Source organism: Dunckerocampus dactyliophorus, chromosome 17, assembly GCF_027744805.1.
Source record: "Dunckerocampus dactyliophorus isolate RoL2022-P2 chromosome 17, RoL_Ddac_1.1, whole genome shotgun sequence".
Taxonomy (NCBI): domain Eukaryota; kingdom Metazoa; phylum Chordata; class Actinopteri; order Syngnathiformes; family Syngnathidae; genus Dunckerocampus; species Dunckerocampus dactyliophorus.
This window is the reverse complement of record NC_072835.1, coordinates 24,054,805-24,070,417: the sequence shown is the minus strand read 5'-3', so window position 1 is coordinate 24,070,417 and position 15,613 is coordinate 24,054,805. Positions and strand designations below refer to the sequence as shown.

The 15,613-nt window shown below is 42.9% G+C and overlaps 2 protein-coding genes and 2 non-coding genes across 4 annotated transcripts; all 4 read right to left on the bottom strand.

Moving 5' to 3' along the window:
* Positions 1-5,651: 5,651 nt before the first annotated feature.
* nkx6.1 (NK6 homeobox 1) lies at positions 5,652-9,761 on the bottom strand. Its single transcript, XM_054757315.1, has 4 exons — positions 8,243-9,761; positions 7,972-8,141; positions 5,931-6,139; positions 5,652-5,800 (listed from the first exon to the last, which is right to left on the bottom strand). Exons 1-3 carry the CDS (start codon positions 8,772-8,774, stop codon positions 5,933-5,935), a joined length of 909 nt encoding a protein of 302 aa, XP_054613290.1. The 5' UTR covers positions 8,775-9,761; the 3' UTR covers positions 5,652-5,800; positions 5,931-5,932.
* Positions 9,762-13,546: 3,785 nt separating this feature from the next.
* Positions 13,547-15,483, bottom strand: rpl17 (ribosomal protein L17). The gene is made up of 6 exons (XM_054756327.1): positions 15,283-15,483; positions 14,625-14,665; positions 14,288-14,422; positions 14,030-14,128; positions 13,722-13,913; positions 13,547-13,623 (listed from the first exon to the last, which is right to left on the bottom strand). The coding sequence occupies exons 1-6, from the start codon at positions 15,320-15,322 to the stop codon at positions 13,576-13,578; spliced, it is 555 nt and encodes a 184-aa protein (XP_054612302.1). The 5' UTR covers positions 15,323-15,483; the 3' UTR covers positions 13,547-13,575.
* LOC129170579 (small nucleolar RNA SNORD58) lies at positions 14,185-14,250 on the bottom strand. The gene has a single exon (XR_008566644.1). It is a non-coding gene; the product is annotated as a small nucleolar RNA SNORD58 (small nucleolar RNA).
* On the bottom strand, positions 15,176-15,239 carry LOC129170580 (small nucleolar RNA SNORD58). The gene has a single exon (XR_008566645.1). It is a non-coding gene; the product is annotated as a small nucleolar RNA SNORD58 (small nucleolar RNA).
* Positions 15,484-15,613: the final 130 nt, after the last annotated feature.

Genomic DNA, 15,613 nt, shown 5'->3' with positions numbered 1-15,613 from the left:
CCTCCTGAGCGTTCGTAGAATTTGTTCTTAGATCTAAGAACTGGGAGTTAAGAACACGTTTCGTGAATGCCAAAAATCTTCGTAAGAAGGCTTTAAGAACACATTTGTGCGTAAGAACGTTTCGTGAATGAGGCCCATTGTTTCCAAAGTGCTGCACAGACACAAATACAAATACACAAATAATAAATAAATAAATAAATAAATAAATAAATAAATAAATAAATAAATAAAGATAAAAATGTCAATAATAAGTAAAAATTACTACAGTAAAAACTAAAGGATCAAATAAAAACAAAGAAATGTACAACAGTAAAATGGTACAACATTGAGTGCTAAAGCAGACCCCTACACTACAACATCATCTGGACTATGGAATACATCCACTCACCACACATCTGACAATGTGGGCGGAGCTTGGCTTCTTCAACACTTTCGCTCTCATCAGCCAATCAGAGAAATGCTAGCTGGCTCTGTGAGGCCAACGTGAAATACACACAAATACACATAAATACACACAATACACACAAATACACATGAATACACACAATACACACAAATACACATGAATACACACAAATACACACAAATACATATGAAATACACACAAATACACATAAATACACATGAAATACACACAAATACACATAAATACACACAATACACACAAATACACATGAATACACACAAATACACATGAATACACACAAATACACACAAATACATATGAAATACACACAAATACACATAAATACACATGAAATACACACAAATACACATAAATACACACAATACACACAAATACACTTTAATACACACAAATACATATGAAATACACACAAATACACATAAATACACATGAAATACACACAAATACACATAAATACACACAATACACACAAATACACTTTAATACACACAAATACATATGAAATACACACAAATACACATAAATACACATGAAAAACACATAAATACACATGAATACACACAAATACACATAAATACACACAAATACACATAAATACACATGAAATACACACAAATACGCATAAATACACACAAATACACATAAATACACACAAATACACACAAATACCCATGAAATACACACAAATACACATAAATACACATGAAATACACACAAACACGCATAAATACACACAAATACACATAAATATACATGAAATACACACAAATACGCATAAATACACACAAATACACACAAATAGGCATAAATTCACACAAATACACATGAAATACACACAAACACGCATAAATACACACAAATACACATAAATATACATGAAATACACACAAATACGCATAAATACACACAAATACACACAAATACGCATAAATACACACAAATACACACAAATAGGCATAAATTCACACAAATACACATGAAATACACACAAATACGCATAAATACACACAAATACACATAAATACACATGAAATACACACAAATAGGCATAAATACACACAAATACACATAAATACACACAAATACACATAAATACACATGAAATACACACAAATACACATTAATACACACAAATACACATAAATACACATAAAATACACACAAATACACATAAATACACACAAATACACACAAATACACTTAAATACACATAAATACACATGAAATACACACAAATACACACAAATACACACAAATACACATAAATACACACAAATACACATAAATACACATGAAATACACACAAACATGCATAAATACACACAAATACACTTAATTACAGATATAGACACACAAATACACACAAATACACACAAATACACATAAATACACACAAATACACATGAAATACACACAAATAGGCATAAATACACACAAATACACATAAATACACACAAATACACATAAATACACATGAAATACACACAAATACACATTAATACACACAAATACACATAAATACACATAAAATACACACAAATACACATAAATACACACAAATACACACAAATACACATAAATACACATGAAATACACACAAACATGCATAAATACACACAAATACACTTAATTACAGATATAGACACACAAACACACATAAAGACACACAAATACACATAAATACACACAAATACACATAAATACACATGAAATACACACAAAAACGCATAAATACACACAAATACACTTAAATACACATAAAGACACACAAACACACATAAAGACACACAAATACACATAAATACACATGAAATACACACAAATACACACAAATACACATGGAGCGACATGGAGCAAGTATTTCATGAGAAGTGTTCAGCAGTCCAACATACGTACACAAGCTCCTGTATGCTAACACTGTAGCGCTAATCCAACAGTTAGCTCCGAGTTTGGACTTTTGGATCAGAACATAAACCCCCCCCCACCCCAAGTATCAAACCGATACTGAGCCCAACCATCCCTGCTTCTAACTTACTTTTACACTGGGGGTTTGACCCTGGAACAGACAATTTATACTTCTGGTCCTTCTGTTTTGACTCATGTACTACTATACTACTATGTATACTACTATACTACTATACAACTATACCACTATACTACTGTACTACTATTCTGCTATACTGCTGTACTACTATACTACTATACCGCTGTACTACTATACTACTATACCACTATACAACTATACCACTATACTACTGTACTACTATACTACTATACTGCTGTACTACTACCCTCTACCTGCTGGATGCACTTGCTAGTACTAATCATCACCACATTAGTACCAGCTTGGGAAGGGGAAAACCATACCACCTGATATCTGTTTTGATAGGCATCAGTATCAGCCTCCCGGATAAATGGTATCAGCCAGAGATCCCTGGATGTGTGGATCGATACTGAAATGTTGATACTATTCAATGTCGATGCTATTTATAGACTATAGCTATGCATTTAATAGTCAGCCCCCACAAACTCACAAATAAGCTCCTCACACTTGGCCTGTCACCCTCCCTCTGTAACTGGGTGTTTAACTTCCTAACAGGCAGGCCCCAGTCAGTCAGAGTCCACAATCGCACATCCAGCTCAAGAATTGTGAGCACTGGGACCCCCCAGGGGTGTGTGCTGAGTCCGCTCCTCTACACGCTCTTCACCTACGATTGCGTGGCCTCCCAGAACAACACCAACATCATTAAATTTGCGGATGACACTACAGTCATCGGACTGATCACTGGTGGTGTTGAAACATCATACAGAAGAGAGGTGGCGGGCCTCATAGCTTGGTGTCGTGATAACAATCTCCTTCTCAATACAGAGAAGACTAAAGAGATGATCATCCACCCAAGAACAAGGGAAAAGGAGCCGCATAGACCCCTGTTTATTGATGAGACTGAGGTGGAGAGGGTGAAAACCTTCAAGTTCCTTGGCACACACATCAGCGCGTACCTCACCTGGTCTCACAACACCCAACAAATTCTGAAGAAGTCCCAAAGGAGACTGTACTTCCTGAGAAGACTGAGGAAATTTGGCATGTCCACCACAATCCTGAGTTGCTTCTACAGATGCACTATGGAAAGTGTCCTTACCGCCTCCATCACTGTTTGGTACGGTAACTGTACAACACGTGATAGGAAGGCACTCCAGCGGGTGATCAAGACCTCACAGAACATTGTTGGGGCAGCCCTCCCCTCACTGCAAGACATTTATAAAACTAGAGTCCTACGAAGAACACACAACCTCATCAAGGACAGCACACATCCACAACACTCATTATTCACACTCCTACCGTCAGGCAGACGCTACAGGAGTTTGAAGTCCAGGACCACAAGGCTGGCAAACAGCTTTTACCCACAGGCCATCAGGCTTCTCAACGAAGCACTCGCACACGCCGCACGCAACACACGCACACACTCATAGCACTTTATTTATTTATTTATTTATTTATTTGTATTATTTATCTGTATTAATGTCTCTTCTGTTGTTGTTGCTTAATTTATTGGTATTTATGTTTCTTATGTTCTTATTCTTTCTTGTGTTTTCTTTCTTTCTTTTTTGGGAGAATGAACAGAACAAGAATTTCATTGCATAGCAGAACCACCAGTTTTACTGTGCTTATGACAATTAAACTCTTCAATCTTGAATATCAGCTTCTTGTTCTCTGAAATGAAGGTCATGTTTGAAAGGATGAACATTTTCATTCTTAGTACTTGTTTATGTTTTATTGTTTATGTTTTATTGTCACTCCGCTACCTCAAAGTACTTCAGGGTTTCAGATCATTTATTCTGAAATGACTCATTCAATGAATTCATAACTTCCTTCATGGAACATCTTGTATTCTTTATGCTATGATCTGAAATACACAACTTTTTATTATTTTCCACGCTTACCTTTGTGCATTCCCACAAGTAGCAGCACATGAAAGTGAAACACGATAGCACAGTTTAGTAGTAGTTTAGTAGTAGTAGTAGTTTAGTCGTAGTTTTAGTAGTTTAGTAGTAGTTTAGTAGTAGTTTAGTAGTTTAGTAGTGTTATCCGTGGTGCGTTCAATGACCGTCCAACCGACAATTAGCTGCTCGCATTAAACATGTAAAAACTGTGTTATTATGTTTGGAACCAAACAAGGGCCCATGTTTCTCCTTTTCTGAAAGCTGATGTCGTTATTTACAAACGATTCTTTTATTTTCCAAGTGGAAAACACTGCGCCTGAATGTTGCCCCCCCCCCCACCGTCCCCCGCCTTGGGGATATGATGTCCCACACTCTTTTCCACATTCAAACACTTCACACACAAACACACTTCATGCATTGTTGTGTATTTGCCAACGTAGCACATCCACCCCCTGGGATGGACACGCTGTGGGGTGCTAACGTATGCTAACCTGCGTATCATCCGCCATCTTCATCCAGGCTGTCGTGTGCTCCAATGCTGCGTGTGTGTGGGTGTGCACGTGTTTAAGGAGGTTGTCGGCCACGTTAGACGAGGTCCCCGTGGCACCGGGTCACGCTGAGATGGGCCCGATGGCGGCGGTCATGTGACAGGAAGGTCAGGCGGCAGGTGTCGCAGGTGTGGGCGGAGCACTTAGGAGCAGGAGAGTATTGATCCGCTCATCCCGTGACCCCCCCGTGACCACGCTCAAAGGCCAGAGGTCGGCGCTCGCGCCTCCAAAACAGGAGAGCGTCCACTCGGCGTAATCGATACGACGAGACGGCCCGATCGATGGCGTGATGTTGCAGTGGGGGTTTGGGACTGACATTAGCGTTAGCTTAGCATCTGATGAAGCTGTCATTTCCTGTTTCCGCGCCCGCGCCGCCCGCCTCCCCCTTTTAATAAAAGCATTTGCATAGAGATGAGTTATATGGCGTGACTTTTAAGATGATGGAGGAGGTTATTTGCTACGCTAACAGCTTATTGCTAACGCTAATAACGCACAAAAGACCACGCTGACCTTTCACAGCGGCCGTTCTCTCTTAGCCCCGCCCCCGCGTCACCCCCCCCAGCATCATCCGTCACGGAGGCCGCGACCCCCGCCGACCTCACCATTCATCACTCATCACGTGCACGCTCACGCTCCGGCCGGCAGCCAACAGGTGCTAACTTAAACAGGAAGTAGAAGATTGATGTGTGAGGAATATCCAAGGCATCCGTGCTGACAAGTCTTTTTAATTTCACATCAAATGTTTACATCATCACCATCGTCATCGTGGTAGGAAAGTTTATTGATCAAAGTGCTGACGTGACAAGATCAGTTCAATCACCAGTCACGTGCTGCCGAGTCCGTCCTTCCGCTTGAACACGTTCTTTTTTTTGTTTGTTTTTCTCTAAAAACAAAAGCAAAGTAAATGAAAGCGGGAAGACATTTTCTTCTTTTCTTTTGTATTTACAGCCACAACACATTCCCGCCAAAAGGTGCACGAGGGTAAAAAAAAACAAAAAGAAAAGAAAAAGCACCTTTACGAGCTGTCGTGCTCGGGCGTGTGTTTGTGGAGCAGGTCGTGGTGGTCGTGGTCCGGGTCCAAAGGTTTGTCGTAGTCCTCGTCCTCGTCCGGGTCCGAACTGACCTTTAACCTCTGCGTCTCCGAGTCGTGCTTCTTCTTGGCGGAGGCCATCTCGGCCGCGTGCTTCTTGCGCCATTTGGTCCGCCGGTTCTGGAACCACACCTGCACGCGCGGGGCGAAAGTACAAGACAAAGTTCGACTCTATGATATCACACGCTGCTCTATGTGATCGGATTCTATTTGAAAGCTGAAATGACGAATTGTATTTATGAGCACATTTCGTTCTTCTGATTTTTGGGAGATTTGACGTTGAGAGGAAAAGAATGAACGGATGATTGTTGTGAAAACAGTAGACGTCATCGTGCCTGATCAGGACGAATAGCAGCGCTCGCGAGGGAAACAATACATCAATAATGCAAGCACGTGTGTTGTTGAAGGAGAGTGATCAAAGTATCCCTGAAAGGATCACTTTCCTTGTCAGACGGTCATTGATTATCATAATAATCAATACAAGCAGCGTCACTTCGTGAGCGTGTGTGCTCGCGCACGGTGTTTGTACGTCATCGACATTACAATCACAACGCAGCACTTTCTCATCACGTGCTCGTGACGGGAGAACAAAAGCACATCACGGCTTTCCAAATCACAGGAAGTGGAAAGGATGAATGAGGATGAGGATGAGGAACGTAGCATGATTAGAAAGTGAAACATCCACTAAATGATGATGATGATTACACAAGTATGACATTTGCAACCAAAGCTAGGATGTTTACCATCCCAAGTATGTTTACAATAAAAGGTATCATATTTACAATCACAGAAAACCTTTAGAATGAAAGCTATGATATTTACTATAAAAGGAAACGTTTATAATGAAAAGGTATTTTATTTATAATACAAAGTATGATATTTATAATACAAAGTATGGTATTTATCATTTAAAGTCTGATATTTATTATAAAAGGAAACGTTTATAATTAAAAGATAAGATATTTATTATAAAAAGTATGGTATTTATGATGAAAAGTATGATATTTATAATAAGAAGTATGGTATTTATGATTAAAGTATGGTATTTCTAATAAAAAGTATGGTATTTAAATTATATTTAGTATAAAAGTAAACGTTGATAATTAAAAGATATGATATTTACAATAAAAAGTACAGTATTTATTATAAAAGTATGGTATTTATAATTAGCTATGCCACTATGTCACTTTTATAATTGTCACTATAATAATTAATAAAGTACAATCCTAATTAAAAGTATGACATTTACAATAAAAGTATGGTATTTATAATTAAAGTATGCTATTTATAATAAAAGTATGACATTTATAATAAAAGTATGATATTTATAATAAAAGTATGCTATTTATAATAAAAGTATGACATTTATAATAAAAGTATGATATTTATAATAAAAGTATGACATTTATAATTAAAGTATGATATTTATAATAAAAGTATGACATTTATAATTAAAGTATGGTATTTATAATAAAAGTATGGTATTTATAATAAAAGTATGACATTTATAATAAAAGTATGATATTTATAATAAAAGTATGACATTTATAATTAAAGTATGGTATTTATAATAAAAGTATGGTATTTATAATAAAAGTATGGTATTTATAATTAAAGTATGGTATTTATAATAAAAGTATGGTATTTATAATTAAAGTATGATATTTATAATTAAAGTATGATATTTATAATAAAAGTATGGTATTTATAATTAAAGTATGGTATTATAATAAAAGTATGGTATTTATAATTAAAGTATGATATTTATAATTAAAGTATGGTATTTATAATTAAAGTATGATATTTATAATAAAAGTATGGTATTTATAATTAAAGTATGGTATTTATAATTAAAGTAAAGGTAATGTTTCTAATACAAGTTATGATGTTTTATAATAAATTGATGATGTCTCTAAAAGTGTCTCTAGTTTTTAGAGAAGGTGTGTGTGTGCGCGCGCGTGTACCTTGACTTGGCTCTCCGTCATGCCGAGCGAGAAGGCGAGTCGCGCCCTCTCCGGTCCCGCCAAATATTTGGTTTGTTCAAAAGTTTTTTCCAGAGCAAAGATTTGTTGTCCAGAGAAAGTTGGTCTGGTGTGTTTTCGTTTCCCGTCTTTGTCCAACACACAACTCTGCTCTGGAACACAACAACACATCACCGTTACTAACAACACACACACACACACACACACACACACACACACCCACACACACACACGCGCGCGCGCGCGCACTCACGGGGCGAGCACGAGAAGCGCGCGTCCCTCCAGTGTGGACTCTGCATGACCCCCGGCCAGAAAATGGGGGTCCGGCCCTGGAGTTCGGTGAGGGGTTTGGGGTAGCGGGACACGGCGGCAGCGGCCGTGGGGGTGAAGAAGAGTCCGGGCGGCGGCGGTGGCGGCGGCGGGCTGAGGCTGCTGAAGCGGGGCTGCAGGGCGCTCAGGACCCCCGCCGAGGCCGAGGAGGCGGAGGGCCGATTGAGGATGTCGTTGATGCCATGGGGGGTCGCGGACGAACACAGCTGCGGGGAGCCGAGACCCGAGGACAGTCCGGACGACGACTTGAGGCCCGGGGACGAGGCCGCCATGCCGCCCGGGTTGGGCGAGCTGGTGGCCGGGCAGGTGGACGAAGTGGGCCCGGCGGAGGAGAGCGGGTAGGCCGGGTACTGGGGGGTCTTCATGTCGGCCATGCTGTGCAGAGCCGCCAGAGGGGGGGTGCTCAGTAGGAAGCTGCTCTGTCGGGACCCATCCATCGGACCCAGCGCTAACATCACCCTGGTCCGGATTCGGACTACGGTCCACTTCTAGCAGTCCATGTCGGCGCAGAACCGCAGCTGGGCCGTATGTGGGGGTGGGGGTCGGGGGGGTGGATCGGTCCCGCTCGGCGCGCTTCAACAAGTTGCAGGTCTGCAAGTGGATCTTCTGGTTCCGACGTCCCGCAGCCAGCGGGGCCAAGTTTGACACCTCCGCGCTGATTGGAGCGCTGCAGTGTGACGTCGGCAGGCCCGAGTGGAGGCCAGCCTCCTGATTGGCTGAGGCAGGCTCCGTCTGCTTGTTAATCAGCATAATAATAATAAAGAAGAAAAGCAACAAGCACACAAACCAGTCACAACATTTTCACTTTTTACTCTTCTAAACACTTCCGGCTCTTCATCATCATCAGCAACATCACCAGCGGCAGCGACGCGTGGGGGCGTGGCGCCACCTGGTGGTCACGTCAGGTCATTGACGTGAATAACTTCATGATTGGGACTGAGTCGCCACTCCAGATCACCTTTCACAATAAGAGCACAAGTCCTGCTTGGGATCCCTTTCCTCTTCTTCTTCTTCTTCCAGCAGGAAGCACCTAAACGTCACTCTGCCCACCAGAAAAAATGGTCACATGATGGGGTATATCTGCGTGTCAACTACTACTACAACTACTCGTGTCAACTTTGACCTCTCATTTATACATGTGTAGGAGAAGCCTCAGGCACGCTTCCATAAGTACACTTCAAGTACTACGTATACTGTGTACGCTATGTACTCAGTCCCTCATGCTGCCAGTGTAATACTAACGCTACATACACTACTGTAGTACCTACCTAGTAGTACTGCTAATATTCTCTCCTTTTCAGTGCTGACTTGCAACCACCCAAATGAGCCCCTCCCCCTCTACACTGCATACCCACTATCTTAGGTAGGCCAGTTTCCAGCCAGCCCCTTCCTGCTCCACGTTGGCCCCCGCCAAGGTTGCCCTTCTATTCATCATTTTCATGGACACAATTTCTAGGCGCAGCCAAGTTGGGGGGGCCTTAGGATCTGGTCCCTGCTATTTGCAGACGATGGCCTCATGGGGCTGTGACCTTCATCGTTTTTAGAAGCGTGAAGCTTCTGGGATGAGCCTCAGCACGTCCACATCCCAGGCAATGGTTCTTCGTGGGACAAGGGTGGGTTGGGCCCCCTGTGGAGGAGTTCAAGTATCTCGGGCGATCGGCGCAGCGTCTGCAGTCATGCGGACCATCGAGGTGAAGAGAGAGCTCTCAATTTACCCCCCCCCCCCCCCCCCATTTACTGTATGTTCCCACCCTCACCCATGGTCATGAGCTTTGGGCGTGACCCAAACAAGGAGCCGGCGGATACAAGCGGCCCAAATGAGTTTCCTCCATGGGGTGTCTGGACACACCTAAGAAATGGGGGGAGGAGCTCCGAGTAGAGCTGCTGCTCTTTCACATGGAGAGGAGCCAGTTGGGGTGGTCGGGCATCTAGTCCAGACACCTCCCCGATGAGGTGTTCCAGCCGGGAGAAGGCCCTGGGGCACACCTAGGACACGCTGGAGGGGTTATGTCTCACAGCTGGCCTGGGAACGCCTTGGTGCCCCCCCCCCAGTGGAGGTGGAAGAGGTGGCGGGGGACCGGGAAGTCTGCTGCCCCCCTGAAGCTGATGTGCAGCCCGGGGCACATTCTAAAAATATAGCTGAATAAGAAAGGAAAGAAATCTGTCATTTTCCAAAAATAAAATGAAACTATTAAGAAAAAAGTTGGAATGTTCCGTCTCCAAAGAGGTCATCTTATGAGGACCATGACAGGTCATGACAGAAGAAAGTTAAAAACTAAAAAGCATCTGTAAATGTAGAAGAATGAAGTTAAAATATTCAAGTTGCATTCTAACAAGTTGCAGTCAATAGTGTAGTATTACTTCTTTTCTGAAGTGGTACTACAGTATACAACTAGAAGGTGCTATCTTGGGGAAACCTGGTTGGAGAAAAAGTAACATTATGAGAAGAACATGTCCAAAGACCATTGAAGAAGTTAAGTATCTGCAACATGAGAGCATAAAAATGGCAAAAAGACTTCACCTGCACGACAAAGCTGATGAGAGCAGCCTTGTTCTCCAGGTGATTGATCCATTTGGACCCATCTTGGATCCTGCAACAACTAAGGGTACATGTGTTTGGACAAACACGATGGTGATGACAAATACAGTATACTGTAGCAACTAGCATCTAGCAACTTCCATGCTGTTCTTGGGAATAAGTTCTTACATGAATAGCTATAGCACTGTACCGCCAAAGAAGCTATTTTTGTTGTCATTGTAATATTTGTCCAAACAAAAGACACCTTTAGTTGTATCATGCACTCAAATGGACAAGAAACTGAAGAAACAAAACAAACATTATGTGGCCTTTGTCCACCCTGGTATACTACATTTGAATGTACTCCTATGTAGACATCAGGCAGTACTACAAAAAGATAAAGCAACAGTGTACTTGTCACCTCATGTGAAGCGGAAGATACACACAAAAGCAGGTAAATAACATTAAATGATGCTATGTGGTCCAGTGTGTGTGTGTGTGTGTGTGTGTATGTAAAAAGCTGGCAGATGCAAATGTTGGTGGTTGCAAATGCTGGTGATAAGGCGCCATCAAGTGGTTGCAAATGTTGGTGATAAGGTGCCATCAAGTGGTTGCAAATGTTGGCGATAAGGTGCTATCAAATGGTTGCAAATGTTGGTGATAAGGTGCTATCAAATGGTTGCAAATGTTGGTGATAAGGTGCCATCAAGTGGTTGCAAATGCTGGTGATAAGGTGCCATCAAGTGGTTGCAAATGTTGGTGATAAGGTGCTATCAAATGGTTGCAAATGTTGGTGATAAGGTGCTGTCAAGTGGTTGCAAATGTTGGTGATAAGGCGCCATCAAGTGGTTGCAAATGTTGGTGATAAGGTGCTATCAAATGGTTGCAAATGTTGGTGATAAGGTGCCATCAAGTGGTTGCAAATGCTGGTGATAAGGTGCCATCAAGTGGTTGCAAATGTTGGTGATAAGGCGCCATCAAGTGGTTACAAATGTGATATGGCTCCAACAGGTGGTTGCAATGTACCTTACACAAGGAGAATAGGTATCAAACATTGATTTTCATTTCATGGAAGTGAAAGCAATGGACTGGGGGCAGCCTGGTGTGTGTGTGTACTCTTTATTTAGTAGTACTGTGTAATAATACTTGGTCATGTGTGTAATGAAAGTACAGCTATGTGGAATCAATGCAGCAATGATTGCATGGTTGGGCTGAAGCATTAAAACATTAAACATTGATTCCAGTGTGGAATGGGAGCCATTAAAAAGGTAAATCTCAGCGGTTGTCACACAGTCTGCCCCCATTAGGCACAAATCACAGCCGTTATCAACTAGTGTTTCCTCCATGAACGTTTGTGATGTAATGATATCACCGTAAGCTATTACACACTATAGCACACCGGGATTTAAACACCCGCTAAACAAGAGGATTTGTCCACAGACAGGCCACGTTCTTCACCTCGTGCCATAGGATATTTAGTACACACAAAGATTACACATGTGATGTGATGGAACATAGAACCTGGCCCGGCAAGGTGCACTGTGGTTGGACACTCTACGAGCTGTTCTCGTGCCAGCATACCACAAACAAGCGTCTCTTCTTCGTATGACTTGACACCACGTGCTCCATGATGAGTGTGCCGCTCTGGGTTGGCGTGCAATCCCCCCCTAGGGGCACTAGGGGCCGTGTTTCCCAGCGACTGCCATCGTTGTACGCATGTGCAGAACACGTCTACATCCTCTTCATTGTCAGCCACGTGTACTCTGTCACCCATTCATCCATCTATTTTATAGCGGTTTTCCCCCCCACCACTGAAATCCAGATGTTGGATGGATGTGCCTCCCCCATCTAGAAAACAAAGTCCAGACCAGGGGTGGGAACCAGCCCTTACATTATGAAACATTACAGAAATCAGAGTTAATAAGTCATGCATCCGTCAGCCAGAGCCAATGCCAGACGTCCTTCCAAGACTTTTCAGGTCAGACACCAAAACTTGACTATTACTGGATAGTGGGGATGTCCCGATGCCATCTTCTGGATCAGGATCGGCCGCTGTATTTTGAAGATCGGATAACATCGGCTTCCGCCACGAGATGGGGCCGACGCGGGCGTTGTATCACTTCGGTAATTTAAGCCACACTCCAACACAGCCGGTGAGGTGATACGCCTCACAGGTAAAAAATAAAAGGGAACACTAACATAAGAGGAATGAAATATTCCAATACTTTGTTCTTGACATGCCAACAAAACTAAACAGAAATGTAACATTCTTATCGTCTATTCCATCTGCACAACAGCGTGTGAAAGTGTCAGTTTGATTTCACTCAAGTGTGATTACGTGTTGAGTTTCTATCAAGTGTGGTTATTGAACATTTACATAATAATAATAATAATAATAATAATAATAATAAGTATGTACAGTACAGTATGTGATGCTGCAGAAGCACTGTGGTAAAAAGTGCCAGAGGAGGAAGTGACGTCAGTCTGGCGCATGCACAGAAGAGATGTTTCAGGTAGGGGCTGCGTACCACGTAGAGCTACACGTGTTTGGAGGGGGAGGAGCGTGTCTGGCTCGCGGACCCCCTCCAGTTTGATCATCAAAATGTCCATGAGCTCACCTTTCACCTGGTCAGAAGTGCCCGCTGTGTTTAGAAATCCTACGTGTCCCGTCTGGGTGTGATGGTGAGCGCGCGTGAATAAAGAGCAGAGTCCTGATGACAAGTGGATTTTATTTCAAGTTACTCGCGCGCCATCAGCTTCTGCTTCTTCAGCTTCTTCTGTGAAACCTGCACACAAACACGACCAGTGAGGGTGCCGCTCAGGATGTCAAGTGTTTTCACGGTTGGTCCAAAGGTGTCCTAAGTGCCCCCCACTGCACACCTACCTTCTTCTTCTGGGCCACCTCCTCCTCCGGCTTGGGAACGATCTGCTCCTTCTCCGTGAGGATCATCTCGATGTGGCACGGCGAGCTCATGTACGGGTTGATGCGGCCGTGCGCGCGGTACGTACGTCGCCTCATCTTTGGCGCCTTGTTGACTTGAATGTGCTCGATGACCAGGGAGTCCACGTCCAGACCCTGGAAGTGGCGGCCATCGTTACATAACATCTCACAGGCCACCGCTTGGCTTTTTACACGCAGCTTTGCCAACTTCCCTGACAGCGCCAACTAACAACCTTTTTTTCAGCGCTCACCTTGAGCTCCGCGTTGCTCTCTGCGTTCTTGAGCATGTGCAGCAGGAACTCGGCACTCTTTTTGGGCCAGCGCCCCTGCGTCCAGCCGAACTGTTTGGCCTGCAAGACACGAGCATTCACACCCGCCCTAACTCCACTTCCTGTCAGAGCAAGCGGCCGCTCAGACTAACGTTTAGTTTCATCATGAATCCAAAGGTGTCCTAAGACTGTCATCACAGCGGCCGTCTCTCACTAGCTCCACCCATGGCACCCACTCACCTGAGCACACCTGCCCACGCCGCCGTTGTAGCGGCGGAAGGGGACACACTGGTGCTTGACGATGACGTCTCTCAGGTATTTGTTGGCCTTGCGGATGTGCATGCCTTTGATGGCCTGGGCCGTCTCACGGGTGTTCTGCACAACGAGACGCCACGTCACTCAACGGGTCACATGATCAATGCTACTACATGTACGCTCTTATTTTGACATGCACGCTCTTCAACTTGAATGCAAACAAACACGTGCTAGATTTGGACATGAGCGGTTTCCAACACCATCTTAGCAACGCATGTTAAGTCATGTGACCTCACCATAGGACCCAGTGGACCAGTCTCACCTTAAAGTGCACCCGCAGGTTGGAGCCCCTGGACTTGCACGCTAGGAGACAAAACGTCAGTCAACCGCGTGTTTGCTGGCCTTCACTTCAAGTACGAGCACTCTTCTCCAGGTAGTGATGTGCGATACCACTCATTTCCTTTCCAACCCGACGCCGGGTAAAATTTTGGCTGGTATCAGCGATACTGATCCAACATTTTGTGCAAATTGACATCACGTGTCTGGTAAACTTTCAAATGTTGTGTATTTCAACGCACAGCATAAAGAATCCAAAACATTACAGTACTGTATGAATTGAAATACATTAGTATTTTCAGGTAGCGGGTTGACTATCTTGAATATAGCCAAGCTAATATCCAAATACAAAACCAAAAAACGTGTGAAATTTGCATTTTAGAAGTACAATAACAAAACCATTCACATTACTAACAACTATAAGAATGAAAACATTTCAGCAGACAAACTTTACCTCGCATGACTGACGGTAAGTATCGCTACTTCGATTTTAGTGCATGAATCGCTGGTATCGGTATCGGCACATGACTACGTGAAGGCGCTCAGATAGTTCTTGTTTTCATGAGGAATCCAAAGGTGTCCTAAGGAGTCATCATCGCCACCAAAAGTCAACATCTTCACTCCTCAAATAGCTTTATACTCACACTTTGTTGGGTTCTCGGGATCGAGAGAGTAGCGGACCATTGTCAGACTTCTGAAACAAAACGTAGTAAAAAAAAACAAAAAAAAAACAACACAAGTCAACCTTCCGTGTTTCAGTTGGCAGCTAGCATGTAGCTCAAGTGAGCTTCCGTTGAATCTCTTTATTTACGATTATTTGAAAACCACATGCACGCTGCACGATCACTGACCAGCTTCATTCGCCAACTAGGAAGTTTAAAAACGTTTAAAAACGGAGATAACGTGAAAGCAGCCAACATGGCGGACAAACACCACCCCGGCACCTTGACCCATTTCTCTTAGGGCAACAAATAC

Excerpts from the sequence above, each read along its gene's own strand:
- nkx6.1 (XM_054757315.1), bottom strand. The coding sequence starts at position 8,774 with ATGTTAGCGCTGGGTCCGATGGATGGGTCCCGACAGAGCAGCTTCCTA. Across the intron at positions 8,142-8,242 it reads GCGCTTCTCGTGCTCGCCCC|AGCAGAGTTGTGTGTTGGAC; the intron begins GTGAGTGCGCGC and ends GTTGTGTTCCAG. Across the intron at positions 6,140-7,971 it reads TGACGGAGAGCCAAGTCAAG|GTGTGGTTCCAGAACCGGCG; the intron begins GTACACGCGCGC and ends CCGCGCGTGCAG.
- rpl17 (XM_054756327.1), bottom strand. The coding sequence starts at position 15,322 with ATGGTCCGCTACTCTCTCGATCCCGAGAACCCAACAAAGT. Across the intron at positions 14,666-15,282 it reads TCCCGAGAACCCAACAAAGT|CGTGCAAGTCCAGGGGCTCC; the intron begins GTGAGTATAAAG and ends TTTGTCTCCTAG. Across the intron at positions 13,624-13,721 it reads AGGTGGCCCAGAAGAAGAAG|GTTTCACAGAAGAAGCTGAA; the intron begins GTAGGTGTGCAG and ends GTTTGTGTGCAG.